At 44.3% G+C, this 15,335-nt stretch overlaps 2 protein-coding genes across 2 annotated transcripts; both read left to right on the top strand.

Annotated features, from left to right (window-relative positions):
* The first annotated feature begins 484 nt into the window (after positions 1 to 484).
* Positions 485 to 5,014, top strand: LOC130851741 (serine protease 1). Its single transcript, XM_057732432.1, has 5 exons — positions 485 to 524; positions 2,433 to 2,592; positions 3,378 to 3,631; positions 4,185 to 4,321; positions 4,865 to 5,014. Exons 1-5 carry the CDS (start codon positions 485 to 487, stop codon positions 5,012 to 5,014), a joined length of 741 nt encoding a protein of 246 aa, XP_057588415.1.
* A 2,981-nt stretch (positions 5,015 to 7,995) lies between these two features.
* On the top strand, positions 7,996 to 11,418 carry LOC130851626 (serine protease 1). The gene is made up of 5 exons (XM_057732185.1): positions 7,996 to 8,067; positions 8,748 to 8,907; positions 9,699 to 9,952; positions 10,506 to 10,642; positions 11,186 to 11,418. The coding sequence occupies exons 1-5, from the start codon at positions 8,028 to 8,030 to the stop codon at positions 11,333 to 11,335; spliced, it is 741 nt and encodes a 246-aa protein (XP_057588168.1). The 5' UTR covers positions 7,996 to 8,027; the 3' UTR covers positions 11,336 to 11,418.
* The last annotated feature ends 3,917 nt before the right edge of the window (positions 11,419 to 15,335 follow it).

The raw sequence follows: 15,335 nt of genomic DNA, 5'->3' as shown, positions 1-15,335 counted from the left end.
TAACAATTCAAAATAGTACATACTTTGGGCTGGGTTTGGGGGACCTAGTGTGGGAGAGGGTACAGATTGCCAGCAGCAATCACGTCCACCAGCTGCAGCTTGTCAGGCAGTCCTCAGGATAAATTTCACACTTGGGACCATCACGTACTCAAATTTTATTTTTTTCTGGGAATCATGACAACTGTTCTGTGACCTTGGTCTAACTTACCTTGCTATCGTGGGGCACAGTGCCCACAAGATGGGCTCATTTTCTTCTGTTTCCATAACCTTCTGGAAAAGTGGGAAAAGGTAGATGTTTAAATTGGATGCTGAATTATCTTCAATGTGGCACAGAATTGAATTCTAAATTTGGATTTGTGAGTTTCCAGTGAAATCACATTGCCAGCACCTGTGGACATGGGTGTCAATGACAAACCTGGAGATTTAAATAGCTGTGAATGGAAACCCTTCATCCTAGTTCCTAGTCCAGATCTGGTGAGCAACCATGAAGACCTTCATCTTTCTTGCTCTCCTGGGAGCTGCTGGTGAGTCTTGAGTAGTAAGTGATCAGTAGGTGTCTTGTGATGTTTTTAAGGCTGCTCATTCTACCCTGGAAGAGAACAATGAATGCTGAATATAATCTCTGTACTCAAGATGCTTAAGATGTTGAAATAGTGCATGGTATATGTCTGTAGGTAACTAAATCTCACTTTTTGGAGAAGATTATGGTGAACAGAGGTGATTAGTGTAGAAAGTATTAAGGGGAAGAATTTGCCTTGAACATCAAGGTATAATCTATGAAGAAACAGTAAAAAGAAAAGACAGTCAACAGTAAGGAAATGTTGTTTTGTCCTTTCTAAGGAATTGGTTTAATAATTCGGACTAGAGACTAATCTTGTGCTCCTTGAAGAGGCTGTGAGCCTCAAAGCCTGAGTCTCCTCTATACTAAAGGGCATCTTAAGAGGGATCTTAATAGGCAAAGACACTCTATTTCTTTTTTTTTTTAACTTTTTACTTTTTTATTTTTTACAATAAACTGCATATATTTAGAGTGTACAATTTGGTATCCCACTCTCCCAATTCATTCCCTCCCCAACCCTCCCCGCTTTCCCCACTTGGTGTCCATATGTTTGTTCTCTACATCCGTGTCTCTATTTCTGCCTTGCAAACTGGTTGATCTGCACCGTTTTTCGATAGTCCACGTATATGTGTTAATATACAATATTTGTTTTTTCTCTTTCTGACTCACTTCACTCTGTATGACAGTTTCTAGGTCCATGCATGTCTCTACGAATGTCCCAGTTTCATTGCTTTTTACAGCTGAATAATATTCCATTGTATGTATGTACCACATCTTCTTTATCCATTCATCTGTTGATGGACATTTAGGTTGCTTCCATGTCCTGGCTATTGTAAATAGTGCTGCAATGAACATTGGAGAAGACACTCTATTTCTTATGATTAAAAGCTACGGCCTGGGTTTTATCACATCTTCACTAATAAAAATCTCTCTGATGTAATATAATGTGCCAGTCCAATTAAGAAAAATAGAAAAATGACTATATCTATTTTTATACTACCAATTTTAACACAATTCATACTTACTACCTTGTTTTCCCAAATTGGATAGTTGTAAATTGAATACGCCTATCTGTACCGCTGGAGATGGCTTTCCTAAAATTACTTGAAAATACATGAGCAATAGGGCACAGGCAACGATATCTCAGACACTGGAGTCCTTAGAAAACGTAACATGTCAGTAGTCCTGACTTCACAATTGAATAAATTTAAAATGTTAGAAAGACAATTGGGATGAGGGGAAAGGTTGGAGAGAGAAACCTTAAAATATTCTATGAAATTATTTAGTGAACATTTTAGGTGAGAACCAAGAAGAGATTAGGGGAACAAAAATACAAAACTCCCCGTTTTTTCCAGGCCAGAACAACTCAGGTGGCATTTAAAAGTTTCCTTTACCTGTTATCTCATGTGGTGTTTATCCTACACTGAACTTTATAAATAAATACAATAATGCTGACTGCAAAGCTTTGCTGAACACATACTTAAATGTCTCTGTAGCAGGGCTTTGTGTAAAAACTATTCATATTCTCAGGTAGTGGGCTTCAAGGCATTTATTATGACAGGTGTCTCTGATTTGTGTCTATGTGTGGGGGTGTGTGTGTGTGTGTGTGCACGCATGCTACATATGTAAAAAATCAGTATACTTATCAAATTTAAAGCAGGAATTAATAATTAGATACGTACAATAGTGTAAGTACCATATGTGTCAAATGTATAGGGCGATAAGATTTGGAAAATATTTATGTTAAAATCACTGTTTCCTGAATATACATGACACAAAAACATGACCTATTTTTTTTTCTGGTTAATCTGCAAAACCTTGCTGCTGAGTAGAAATTCCACAGTAAATCGGTTCTCCAACTTTTCTTTGTCAGTTGCTGCCCCTACGGACGACGATGACAAGATCGTCGGGGGCTACACCTGTTCAGCGAGTTCCGTCCCCTACCAGGTGTCCTTGAACGCCGGCTACCACTTCTGCGGGGGCTCCCTCATCAACAGCCAGTGGGTGGTGTCCGCGGCTCACTGCTACAAGTCGTAAGTAACCCGGACGCGCAGCCCTCTTCTCTGAGGTCAGGTCACGCCCAGCCCTGCCAAAGCACAGTCAGGGTCAGCTATAGAGTTATGCTTGAGGTGGGGGGATTCAGATCCCAAGACCTCATCATCCACCCCTAGCCCCCTGGCCCTAGGCTTTGTGTGCATCAGGGGACTTCCCCACAAAAAGATGCCCTTAGAGTTCCTTGATGGCCTTCCAAATGAGGAAAATAAAGACGTAGGGAGAAAAATAGTGAGTGATTAGACATACCTGGAGTGCCTTAGAGCTCTAATCATTAAAGCTCAACCAGGAACAAACTGGCATATGGAAGTAACAAAACAAAGGAAATTCCCAGCACAACCTAAAGATGAACACAACTCATTCTGTTCCCTTAAGACGCGGTCATATCTCTGAGGCCTGCCACATCTCCCTGCAATAATTGATAATCCCGACCAGATTAATCAAGCCCAGTTCCCTTTTCATCTCCTGTGTGATTGGCATCATTTGGTTCCCATCCCTATACCTAAAGAATCTAGCAGAGGTTGGGCTGTGAGTCTGGCCTTGGAGTGACACCTACCTAAGGCATCCTCTAACTGGCACCATATGCAGTAGGACTACCTCAAGTGCACAATCACCTGTGTGTGCGTGTGTGTGTGTGCGCGCACACGTGTGCGCGTGCGCCTGCTTCAAGGGGCTTGTGTCTGTGCTTAGGCTCCAGACTGGGCTGTGCTGGGAGGGGAAGGAGCTCACGTTGGAGACTCAAAGAACTTGTCATCCTTTCATCCAGCGGAATCCAGGTGCGGCTGGGAGAATACAACATCAACGTCGCTGAGGGCAATGAGCAGTACATCAGCGCAGCCAAGAGCATCCGCCACCCCAGCTACAACCAGAACACCCTGAATAACGACATCATGCTGATCAAACTGAAATCAGCTGCCACTCTCAACAGTCGAGTAGCCACTATCTCTCTGCCAACATCTTGTGCAGCTGCTGGTACCCAGTGTCTCATCTCCGGCTGGGGCAACACCAAAAGCAGTGGCTGTAAGTCTCACCTGGAGCAGAAGCACCAGGTCTCAGAATCCTAGAGGTGAAGAGCATGCTGAGCCTCAGTTCGCCCTAGCTGTCACTCAAGGCAATGCTCCCAGGGTATAGAGGCGTTCTAGGGCACCTTAGAATATACAAACCGAAATGGGTAACATTTCTCTGCTGGAGAACACAACAAAAAAGGACCATGATAAAGTTGCCAGGTATGCACCTAAAATGTGACTCGTGATTTGCAGGGAACCAAAAAGCGAGGAGGAACACAGAACAGAGACTAAGAGATTTGGAACTTCTCAAAGTATAGCCCCGCTTCACAAACAAAGTCTCTAGATTGGAGATCTGTGGTCACTGATGCTAGTGTCAGAGGGAGAACAATTTGGTGATTAAAACCTTTTGGAAGACCCTCCAGATAAAAGTTGTGCTTCCAGAAGAGAAGTTGCTGGTAATGGGAGAGAAGGCATGGGAATATTGGGAAGCGGGGGGAGAGATGGAGAAAGAAATTTCCCAGATTGTATGGCCAATCCTCTTCCATTTTTAATCTTGCACCCCACAGCCAGCTACCCTGACACCTTGCAGTGCCTGAAAGCTCCCATCCTATCTGCCAGCGCTTGCAGCAGTGCCTACCCAGGCCAGATCACCAGCAACATGATCTGCGTGGGCTACCTGGAGGGCGGAAAGGACTCTTGCCAGGTCAGCAGCTTTGCCCTCCTTTTCCTTGCAGCTCAGCCTCTCGTATCTCCACTGTGTTTCCCATTTCCTGAAACACAGAACATTGAAAAGCTGTCTCTGGGACTGATCCTGAGGGCTGAGGGATAGATTTGGGATAAATAATACATTTTCTTTTTGCTGTGTGAATGGATAAGGTTCAGGAAAATAGGTACACAGGAGATCATATTCAAACAGTACATCCAGGTGCCCTTCTGAGGAGGGCTATAGCAGAAGGAAACTTTGAAAGATGCTGGCTAGATGGGCCGCATGGCACGACCCAGTCCTCACCTCTTCTTGGCTTTACAGGCCAAGGGGAGGTGAGGAAAGAGGGGAGCTAGGAGGAGGGAGGAGAAAGAATAGGGGTACAGTGTGGAGACTGAGGGTTGGCTTTCCAGGGAAAGAGGAGGGTTTCGTGGCGGATCGGCAGGCTGGGAAGGTGGTCCCCAGGTGAAGGACAACATCTTTGAGCCTTTCTCCCATCTGGGCGTAGTAGCGAGTTCTAAGCAACTCTTCCTTCCTGCCCAGGGTGACTCTGGGGGCCCTGTGGTCTGCAACGGACAGCTCCAGGGTGTCGTCTCCTGGGGCGAAGGTTGTGCTCAGAAAAACAAGCCTGGTGTCTACACCAAGGTCTGCAACTACGTGAGCTGGATCCAGCAGACCATCGCTGCCAACTGAACAGCTACAGCTCTTCATGACCCTCCCTGTCAATCAGCTTCACCTTCCTCCCATCCTGCAAACACTACCTAAATAAAAACCTTCTCTCCTGGGCCAAAGACGTTCAAGTGTTGTTAGCTGGTTTTCATGTACTTTCTCTTCATTCTGGTGGCTAAGAAGACGGTGCACATAGAGGTGAGCTATTATATGAAGGTGGAATTTGCGAGGGTATTTAGTCCTTCATGCAGCCTCATCAAAAAACATCACTGCTCACCTGCTGTGTGCCAGACCGTGTGTGGATGTTGAGGCTACAAAGATGAACAAGGTTATTGGTCTCTGTTACCATCACATTTTTACACAGATAATGACACTAAAATGCACAGCGTTAGAATCAACTGCCCAAAGTCACAGGACTAGGTCACAGGGAAGCTGAGGTGAAGCCCCTGCTGTCCTCAGCCCCTCGCTTTGCTCCTGCTGTGGCCCCGTGCTCTCCCTTTGTATCTAATCCACCTGAAACTCTGTGAGGCTGGGCTAGGGGAAAGGCTAGATGGGGAAGGTTTTAAAAATTACAGATCCTGTATTTCCAAGGTTTCACCTACAAATTTCTTTAATTCTCCAAGATATTCTTGTTTTCCACCTGGAGTTTTATTGGTAGAGCAGGCATGATTTCTGCCAGCAATCTGTACCCTCTCCCACACTAGGTCCCCCAAACCCAGCCCAAAGTATGTACTATTTTGAATTGTTAGCAAAAAAATGGTGCAAATGCAGAAAAGTTGGCTGCAAATAGATCTATTACCCTGATGTCATAAAGGTCTTGGCTGCAGGGGCGTGCTCTGTTCCTTCAGCCCTATCCCGAAAGGCAGAACAGACTCCCCCCTTTAGTTCTTCCACAGCCCTCCCCGAACTCTCCATGGTTCCCTGGATCCTGCAGAGAATGTTGGGAGCACATGATTCCTGTGCACATCTGGCATGGATCCAGGGAAAAATATATGGGGTTTGAGCATGAAATCATTGGATCAGATGGAAGAAGTTTGAAAGTGTTTACCACCCGAGAGACAAGCTGAAGGATGGGTATTGTCTCAGTTGGTTTGGGCTGCTATAACACAAAAATGTAGACTAGGCTTCTTACACAACAAATGTTACTTTTCCACAGTTCAGGAAGCTGAGATGCCTTGCTTTAGAGAGAAATTTATCTATTATAAGAAATCAGTTTATGAAAAATCAAAGAGATGGAGTATATACACTGAGAACAGAAACTATACATCCATCTATTAGAAGTAGTGCATTGTGCAAGTGACGTCGAGTTCTGTTCAACAGGGCTTTGTGTCATCATTACAGTAACGTGTGAAACCAAGAAGGCCCTGAGGCGTCCTTAACCATCTGGGTTCTACTTCTGTAAATTCCAGTTCCCGTTTGTCCTCCTGTTTATGATTCAGCCCAGCAACAATATCTGCCATACTTGAGCAATGGAGGCCCCTCCAGATGAATGACTGGTCTCTCCTCTCGTACTCCACCTGTTGCCCAGAGGCCTTGCACTAGAGATAAGATTTGTTGGTTGGGGCAGGAGGGTATAAAGGAGACTATCCCCTCATTCAACTGCATCACCCCAAGTGCATTCGGAGAACCACCATGAAGACCATCACCTTTCTCATGTTCCTATAATTGTTGATGTTTTATCTTTTTATCCAATATTGAAGGAAGTGACAGGGATAGAAACTAATTTTCAAGAAATGTAGTTTCCTGTGTAGGTCAGAAGCTGAGCAGCCAACATGTGGGCCTCTCTACTCCACAAAAACAACATGGGAATTTCAAGAGTATCTAACAGGAGGCAAAGGCCATGCAACAGGAAATAGCAAACTCAAATCCTCCCTGTCCTCATCCAGTTCTGAGGATTCCCTGAGACTGTGGTATGTGACTAGTGTAAAGATGCAATTTATCGATCAAATCGAGACATTTTTGAGATTGAAAAGTGGCATAATTGTTAATTGCCCAAGGCAGCATGTATAAAATGGCAAAAAACAAACAAACAAAACAAAAAAACCCCAGCACAACACATAAAGTTGTTTGTAAGGAGTGAATGCATTGATGTATGGGGATCCCACCCACAGTGTCTGATACATGTTGAGGTCAGTAAATGCCCACTGGCTTTTCACTGGCCAAGAGCTCTGTATTATCTTGGTCTCCAGACTTTGGTGAACTGTCTAGGGAAGTGTTTCATAGCTGTTGAGAGCACAAACACTGAAGCCAGATTCCCGGGGCTGGGATCCTGACCCTACCATGGACTTGCCTTGTGATTTGGGTAAAGTTCCCTGTATTCTTGTAAACCTCAGTTTTCTCATCTGTTCAATGTGAATTATAATAGGGATCTTGTAGGTTTGTTTTGAGATTTAGTAACTTAACATAGGCTAAGTATTCAGCATAAGCCTAGTAAATAGCAAGTTCAGGTAAGTATAATTATGCTCATTCTTTCCCTTTCCTATTTCGAACTCCTGTGGTTTCAAATCAGAAATTTTTCTCTTGTCTTAGAAGAGCAAATGTTCCTTTTAATAATGAGACATTAACATGGGTATACAAGGCCAGAGTCACCACAAGACAAAATATATAATTGTGAAATAGGCAATGTTATTAAACCTCAAGGGTGTAGCTCTCAAGATAGTCCTCAGGGTAAAAGTTCACACTTGAGACAACCAAGGACCTACATTTTTTGACTGGGAATCATGACACCTGTAGCCCTGTTCTGTGACCTTACTCTAACTTACTCTTCTATTATGGGGAACAGTGCCCACCAGATGGGCTCATTTCTTCCATTCCCATAACCTTTTGGAAAAGTGGACAAAGGTGGATGTTTAAATTGGATGCTGAATTATCTTCAATGTGGCACAGAATTGAATTCTAAATTTGGATTTGTGAGTTTCCAGTGAAATCACATTGCCAGCACCTGTGGACATGGGTGTCAATGACAAACCTGGAGATTTAAATAGCTGTGAATGGAAACCCTTCATCCTAGTTCCTAGTCCAGATCTGGTGAGCAACCATGAAGACCTTCATCTTTCTTGCTCTCCTGGGAGCTGCTGGTGAGTCTTGAGTAGTAAGTGATCAGTAGGTGTCTTGTGATGTTTTTAAGGCTGCTCATTCTACCCTGGAAGAGAACAATGAATGCTGAATATAATCTCTGTACTCAAGATGCTTAAGATGTTGAAATAGTGCATGGTATATGTCTGTAGGTAACTAAATCTCACTTTTTGGAGAAGATTATGGTGAACAGAGGTGATTAGTGTAGAAAGTATTAAGGGGAAGAATTTGCCTTGAACATCAAGGTATAATCTATGAAGAAACAGTAAAAAGAAAAGACAGTCAACAGTAAGGAAATGTTGTTTTGTCCTTTCTAAGGAATTGGTTTAATAATTCGGACTAGAGACTAATCTTGTGCTCCTTGAAGAGGCTGTGAGCCTCAAAGCCTGAGTCTCCTCTATACTAAAGGGCATCTTAAGAGGGATCTTAATAGGCAAAGACACTCTATTTCTTTTTTTTTTTAAAGCAGGAATTAATAATTAGATACGTACAATAGTGTAAGTACCATATGTGTCAAATGTATAGGGCGATAAGATTTGGAAAATATTTATGTTAAAATCACTGTTTCCTGAATATACATGACACAAAAACATGACCTATTTTTTTTTCTGGTTAATCTGCAAAACCTTGCTGCTGAGTAGAAATTCCACAGTAAATCGGTTCTCCAACTTTTCTTTGTCAGTTGCTGCCCCTACGGACGACGATGACAAGATCGTCGGGGGCTACACCTGTTCAGCGAGTTCCGTCCCCTACCAGGTGTCCTTGAACGCCGGCTACCACTTCTGCGGGGGCTCCCTCATCAACAGCCAGTGGGTGGTGTCCGCGGCTCACTGCTACAAGTCGTAAGTAACCCGGACGCGCAGCCCTCTTCTCTGAGGTCAGGTCACGCCCAGCCCTGCCAAAGCACAGTCAGGGTCAGCTATAGAGTTATGCTTGAGGCGGGGGGATTCAGATCCCAAGACCTCATCATCCACCCCTAGCCCCCTGGCCCTAGGCTTTGTGTGCATCAGGGGACTTCCCCACAAAAAGATGCCCTTAGAGTTCCTTGATGGCCTTCCAAATGAGGAAAATAAAGACGTAGGGAGAAAAATAGTGAGTGATTAGACATACCTGGAGTGCCTTAGAGCTCTAATCATTAAAGCTCAACCAGGAACAAACTGGCATATGGAAGTAACAAAACAAAGGAAATTCCCAGCACAACCTAAAGATGAACACAACTCATTCTGTTCCCTTAAGACGCGGTCATATCTCTGAGGCCTGCCACATCTCCCTGCAATAATTGATAATCCCGACCAGATTAATCAAGCCCAGTTCCCTTTTCATCTCCTGTGTGATTGGCATCATTTGGTTCCCATCCCTATACCTAAAGAATCTAGCAGAGGTTGGGCTGTGAGTCTGGCCTTGGAGTGACACCTACCTAAGGCATCCTCTAACTGGCACCATATGCAGTAGGACTACCTCAAGTGCACAATCACCTGTGTGTGCATGTGTGTGTGTGTGTGCGCGCGCGCACGTGTGCGCGTGCGCCTGCTTCAAGGGGCTTGTGTCTGTGCTTAGGCTCCAGACTGGGCTGTGCTGGGAGGGGAAGGAGCTCACGTTGGAGACTCAAAGAACTTGTCATCCTTTCATCCAGCGGAATCCAGGTGCGGCTGGGAGAATACAACATCAACGTCGCTGAGGGCAATGAGCAGTACATCAGCGCAGCCAAGAGCATCCGCCACCCCAGCTACAACCAGAACACCCTGAATAACGACATCATGCTGATCAAACTGAAATCAGCTGCCACTCTCAACAGTCGAGTAGCCACTATCTCTCTGCCAACATCTTGTGCAGCTGCTGGTACCCAGTGTCTCATCTCCGGCTGGGGCAACACCAAAAGCAGTGGCTGTAAGTCTCACCTGGAGCAGAAGCACCAGGTCTCAGAATCCTAGAGGTGAAGAGCATGCTGAGCCTCAGTTCGCCCTAGCTGTCACTCAAGGCAATGCTCCCAGGGTATAGAGGCGTTCTAGGGCACCTTAGAATATACAAACCGAAATGGGTAACATTTCTCTGCTGGAGAACACAACAAAAAAGGACCATGATAAAGTTGCCAGGTATGCACCTAAAATGTGACTCGTGATTTGCAGGGAACCAAAAAGCGAGGAGGAACACAGAACAGAGACTAAGAGATTTGGAACTTCTCAAAGTATAGCCCCGCTTCACAAACAAAGTCTCTAGATTGGAGATCTGTGGTCACTGATGCTAGTGTCAGAGGGAGAACAATTTGGTGATTAAAACCTTTTGGAAGACCCTCCAGATAAAAGTTGTGCTTCCAGAAGAGAAGTTGCTGGTAATGGGAGAGAAGGCATGGGAATATTGGGAAGCGGGGGGAGAGATGGAGAAAGAAATTTCCCAGATTGTATGGCCAATCCTCTTCCATTTTTAATCTTGCACCCCACAGCCAGCTACCCTGACACCTTGCAGTGCCTGAAAGCTCCCATCCTATCTGCCAGCGCTTGCAGCAGTGCCTACCCAGGCCAGATCACCAGCAACATGATCTGCGTGGGCTACCTGGAGGGCGGAAAGGACTCTTGCCAGGTCAGCAGCTTTGCCCTCCTTTTCCTTGCAGCTCAGCCTCTCGTATCTCCACTGTGTTTCCCATTTCCTGAAACACAGAACATTGAAAAGCTGTCTCTGGGACTGATCCTGAGGGCTGAGGGATAGATTTGGGATAAATAATACATTTTCTTTTTGCTGTGTGAATGGATAAGGTTCAGGAAAATAGGTACACAGGAGATCATATTCAAACAGTACATCCAGGTGCCCTTCTGAGGAGGGCTATAGCAGAAGGAAACTTTGAAAGATGCTGGCTAGATGGGCCGCATGGCACGACCCAGTCCTCACCTCTTCTTGGCTTTACAGGCCAAGGGGAGGTGAGGAAAGAGGGGAGCTAGGAGGAGGGAGGAGAAAGAATAGGGGTACAGTGTGGAGACTGAGGGTTGGCTTTCCAGGGAAAGAGGAGGGTTTCGTGGCGGATCGGCAGGCTGGGAAGGTGGTCCCCAGGTGAAGGACAACATCTTTGAGCCTTTCTCCCATCTGGGCGTAGTAGCGAGTTCTAAGCAGCTCTTCCTTCCTGCCCAGGGTGACTCTGGGGGCCCTGTGGTCTGCAACGGACAGCTCCAGGGTGTCGTCTCCTGGGGCGAAGGTTGTGCTCAGAAAAACAAGCCTGGTGTCTACACCAAGGTCTGCAACTACGTGAGCTGGATCCAGCAGACCATCGCTGCCAACTGAACAGCTACAGCTCTTCATGACCCTCCCTGTCAATCAGCTTCACCTTCCTCCCATCCTGCAAACACTACCTAAATAAAAACCTTCTCTCCTGGGCCAAAGACGTTCAAGTGTTGTTAGCTGGTTTTCATGTACTTTCTCTTCATTCTGGTGGCTAAGAAGACGGTGCACATAGAGGTGAGCTATTATATGAAGGTGGAATTTGCGAGGGTATTTAGTCCTTCATGCAGCCTCATCAAAAAACATCACTGCTCACCTGCTGTGTGCCAGACCGTGTGTGGATGTTGAGGCTACAAAGATGAACAAGGTTATTGGTCTCTGTTACCATCACATTTTTACACAGATAATGACACTAAAATGCACAGCGTTAGAATCAACTGCCCAAAGTCACAGGACTAGGTCACAGGGAAGCTGAGGTGAAGCCCCTGCTGTCCTCAGCCCCTCGCTTTGCTCCTGCTGTGGCCCCGTGCTCTCCCTTTGTATCTAATCCACCTGAAACTCTGTGAGGCTGGGCTAGGGGAAAGGCTAGATGGGGAAGGTTTTAAAAATTACAGATCCTGTATTTCCAAGGTTTCACCTACAAATTTCTTTAATTCTCCAAGATATTCTTGTTTTCCACCTGGAGTTTTATTGGTAGAGCAGGCATGATTTCTGCCAGCAATCTGTACCCTCTCCCACACTAGGTCCCCCAAACCCAGCCCAAAGTATGTACTATTTTGAATTGTTAGCAAAAAAATGGTGCAAATGCAGAAAAGTTGGCTGCAAATAGATCTATTACCCTGATGTCATAAAGGTCTTGGCTGCAGGGGCGTGCTCTGTTCCTTCAGCCCTATCCCGAAAGGCAGAACAGACTCCCCCCTTTAGTTCTTCCACAGCCCTCCCCGAACTCTCCATGGTTCCCTGGATCCTGCAGAGAATGTTGGGAGCACATGATTCCTGTGCACATCTGGCATGGATCCAGGGAAAAATATATGGGGTTTGAGCATGAAATCATTGGATCAGATGGAAGAAGTTTGAAAGTGTTTACCACCCGAGAGACAAGCTGAAGGATGGGTATTGTCTCAGTTGGTTTGGGCTGCTATAACACAAAAATGTAGACTAGGCTTCTTACACAACAAATGTTACTTTTCCACAGTTCAGGAAGCTGAGATGCCTTGCTTTAGAGAGAAATTTATCTATTATAAGAAATCAGTTTATGAAAAATCAAAGAGATGGAGTATATACACTGAGAACAGAAACTATACATCCATCTATTAGAAGTAGTGCATTGTGCAAGTGACGTCGAGTTCTGTTCAACAGGGCTTTGTGTCATCATTACAGTAACGTGTGAAACCAAGAAGGCCCTGAGGCGTCCTTAACCATCTGGGTTCTACTTCTGTAAATTCCAGTTCCCGTTTGTCCTCCTGTTTATGATTCAGCCCAGCAACAATATCTGCCATACTTGAGCAATGGAGGCCCCTCCAGATGAATGACTGGTCTCTCCTCTCGTACTCCACCTGTTGCCCAGAGGCCTTGCACTAGAGATAAGATTTGTTGGTTGGGGCAGGAGGGTATAAAGGAGACTATCCCCTCATTCAACTGCATCACCCCAAGTGCATTCGGAGAACCACCATGAAGACCATCACCTTTCTCATGTTCCTATAATTGTTGATGTTTTATCTTTTTATCCAATATTGAAGGAAGTGACAGGGATAGAAACTAATTTTCAAGAAATGTAGTTTCCTGTGTAGGTCAGAAGCTGAGCAGCCAACATGTGGGCCTCTCTACTCCACAAAAACAACACGGGAATTTCAAGAGTATCTAACAGGAGGCAAAGGCCATGCAACAGGAAATAGCAAACTCAAATCCTCCCTGTCCTCATCCAGTTCTGAGGATTCCCTGAGACTGTGGTATGTGACTAGTGTAAAGATGCAATTTATCGATCAAATCGAGACATTTTTGAGATTGAAAAGTGGCATAATTGTTAATTGCCCAAGGCAGCATGTATAAAATGGCAAAAAACAAACAAAACAAAAAAACCCCAGCACAACACATAAAGTTGTTTGTAAGGAGTGAATGCATTGATGTATGGGGATCCCACCCACAGTGTCTGATACATGTTGAGGTCAGTAAATGCCCACTGGCTTTTCACTGGCCAAGAGCTCTGTATTATCTTGGTCTCCAGACTTTGGTGAACTGTCTAGGGAAGTGTTTCATAGCTGTTGAGAGCACAAACACTGAAGCCAGATTCCCGGGGCTGGGATCCTGACCCTACCATGGACTTGCCTTGTGATTTGGGTAAAGTTCCCTGTATTCTTGTAAACCTCAGTTTTCTCATCTGTTCAATGTGAATTATAATAGGGATCTTGTAGGTTTGTTTTGAGATTTAGTAACTTAACATAGGCTAAGTATTCAGCATAAGCCTAGTAAATAGCAAGTTCAGGTAAGTATAATTATGCTCATTCTTTCCCTTTCCTATTTCGAACTCCTGTGGTTTCAAATCAGAAATTTTTCTCTTGTCTTAGAAGAGCAAATGTTCCTTTTAATAATGAGACATTAACATGGGTATACAAGGCCAGAGTCACCACAAGACAAAATATATAATTGTGAAATAGGCAATGTTATTAAACCTCAAGGGTGTAGCTCTCAAGATAGTCCTCAGGGTAAAAGTTCACACTTGAGACAACCAAGGACCTACATTTTTTGACTGGGAATCATGACACCTGTAGCCCTGTTCTGTGACCTTACTCTAACTTACTCTTCTATTATGGGGAACAGTGCCCACCAGATGGGCTCATTTCTTCCATTCCCATAACCTTTTAGAAAAGTGGACAAAGGTGGATGTTTAAATTGGATGCTGAATTATCTTCAATGTGGCACAGAATTGAATTCTAAATTTGGATTTGTGAGTTTCCAGTGAAATCACATTGCCAGCACCTGTGGCCATGGGTGTCAATGAAATAGCTGTGAATGGAAACGCTTCAGTCTAGTCCCTGGTCCAGATCTGGTGAGCAACCATGAAGTCCTTCATCTTTCTTGCTCTCCTGGGAGCTGCTGGTGAGTCTTGATCAATAAGCGACTGATAGGTGTCTATGATGTTTTTAAGGTTGTGTGTTCTACTCTGGAAGAGAACAATGAATGCTGAATATAATCTCTGTAATGAAGAGGCTTAAGGTGCTGAAATAACAGTGTACAGTACTTATCTTTGTAAATAATGAAATCTCACTCGCGTGAGAAGATTATGTTGAGCCAATTAAATAGTAAGGTCAGATAGGTATAAATTATGCTCATGAGACCAAAGAACGTGGACCTGTCTGGCTGCAGTGTCATGACTCTTCACTCATCTAACACAGTAGCGGGAATGGGAGGAAAATGCCAAGTGATGATTTCCAGACTTCAGTAATTCCCACGCATCTCTCACATGTTGTGTGGAAACCACTTAGCACAGTGCTTGTACTGTAGTTACATTCTTATTTTCAAATTATACTTCTTTTCCTGAATCCCTTCTTAAATAAGTTGTTGGTATTTTATGTGTTGGTGAATTTTAATCTAATACACATTAAAATGAACACATGCTATTCTTTAAAAAATCTATTTAAATAAAAATAGTCACCCATGAATTAGCTAAAATCATGCTGAAGTCTTCTAATGATGCACATATGAACGTGGTACCAGACAGATGGTTGGACAGCATTCAGGTGGGAAAAATCAAGGATAAATGATGGTGGTGGTGGCTGTGAGTGGAAGGGGTAGGGAGCAGAGTAGGTCTTGTATTAAGTAAAAGAGCTTTGTATTCTAAGTGCAAGTCACTAGGAGAAAGCTCCCTGTTGAAGAGGCCAGTGGGATACTGGGTCAGTGTGACGTGTCTCTGTATCTATGTGTGTTTGTTTGTCATCTACATAAGGTGGGTGAGCAAATCTGAATAAGACATCCTTGCATGATTGTGTGGGAGCATGGACCTTCAAAATTTCTTATACTTCTGAGATACTGAAAACTTTCTGTGAAATTTGACCCTGGAGATTGG

The sequence above is a fragment of the Hippopotamus amphibius genome, chromosome 4 (genome assembly GCF_030028045.1).
Source record: "Hippopotamus amphibius kiboko isolate mHipAmp2 chromosome 4, mHipAmp2.hap2, whole genome shotgun sequence".
Classification (NCBI taxonomy): domain Eukaryota; kingdom Metazoa; phylum Chordata; class Mammalia; order Artiodactyla; family Hippopotamidae; genus Hippopotamus; species Hippopotamus amphibius.
The sequence above is the reverse complement of the archived record's forward strand: the minus strand, read 5'-3'. Positions and strand labels throughout refer to the sequence as shown.

Bases quoted from the DNA above. Each gene is read 5' to 3' on its own strand.
- LOC130851626 (XM_057732185.1), top strand. From the start codon at position 8,028: ATGAAGACCTTCATCTTTCTTGCTCTCCTGGGAGCTGCTG. The intron at 9,953-10,505 runs GTAAGTCTCACC...TGCACCCCACAG, and splicing joins CAACACCAAAAGCAGTGGCT to CCAGCTACCCTGACACCTTG. The intron at 10,643-11,185 runs GTCAGCAGCTTT...CTTCCTGCCCAG, and splicing joins GCGGAAAGGACTCTTGCCAG to GGTGACTCTGGGGGCCCTGT.
- LOC130851741 (XM_057732432.1), top strand. From the start codon at position 485: ATGAAGACCTTCATCTTTCTTGCTCTCCTGGGAGCTGCTG. The intron at 525-2,432 runs GTGAGTCTTGAG...TTTCTTTGTCAG, and splicing joins TGCTCTCCTGGGAGCTGCTG to TTGCTGCCCCTACGGACGAC. The intron at 2,593-3,377 runs GTAAGTAACCCG...CCTTTCATCCAG, and splicing joins GCGGCTCACTGCTACAAGTC to CGGAATCCAGGTGCGGCTGG.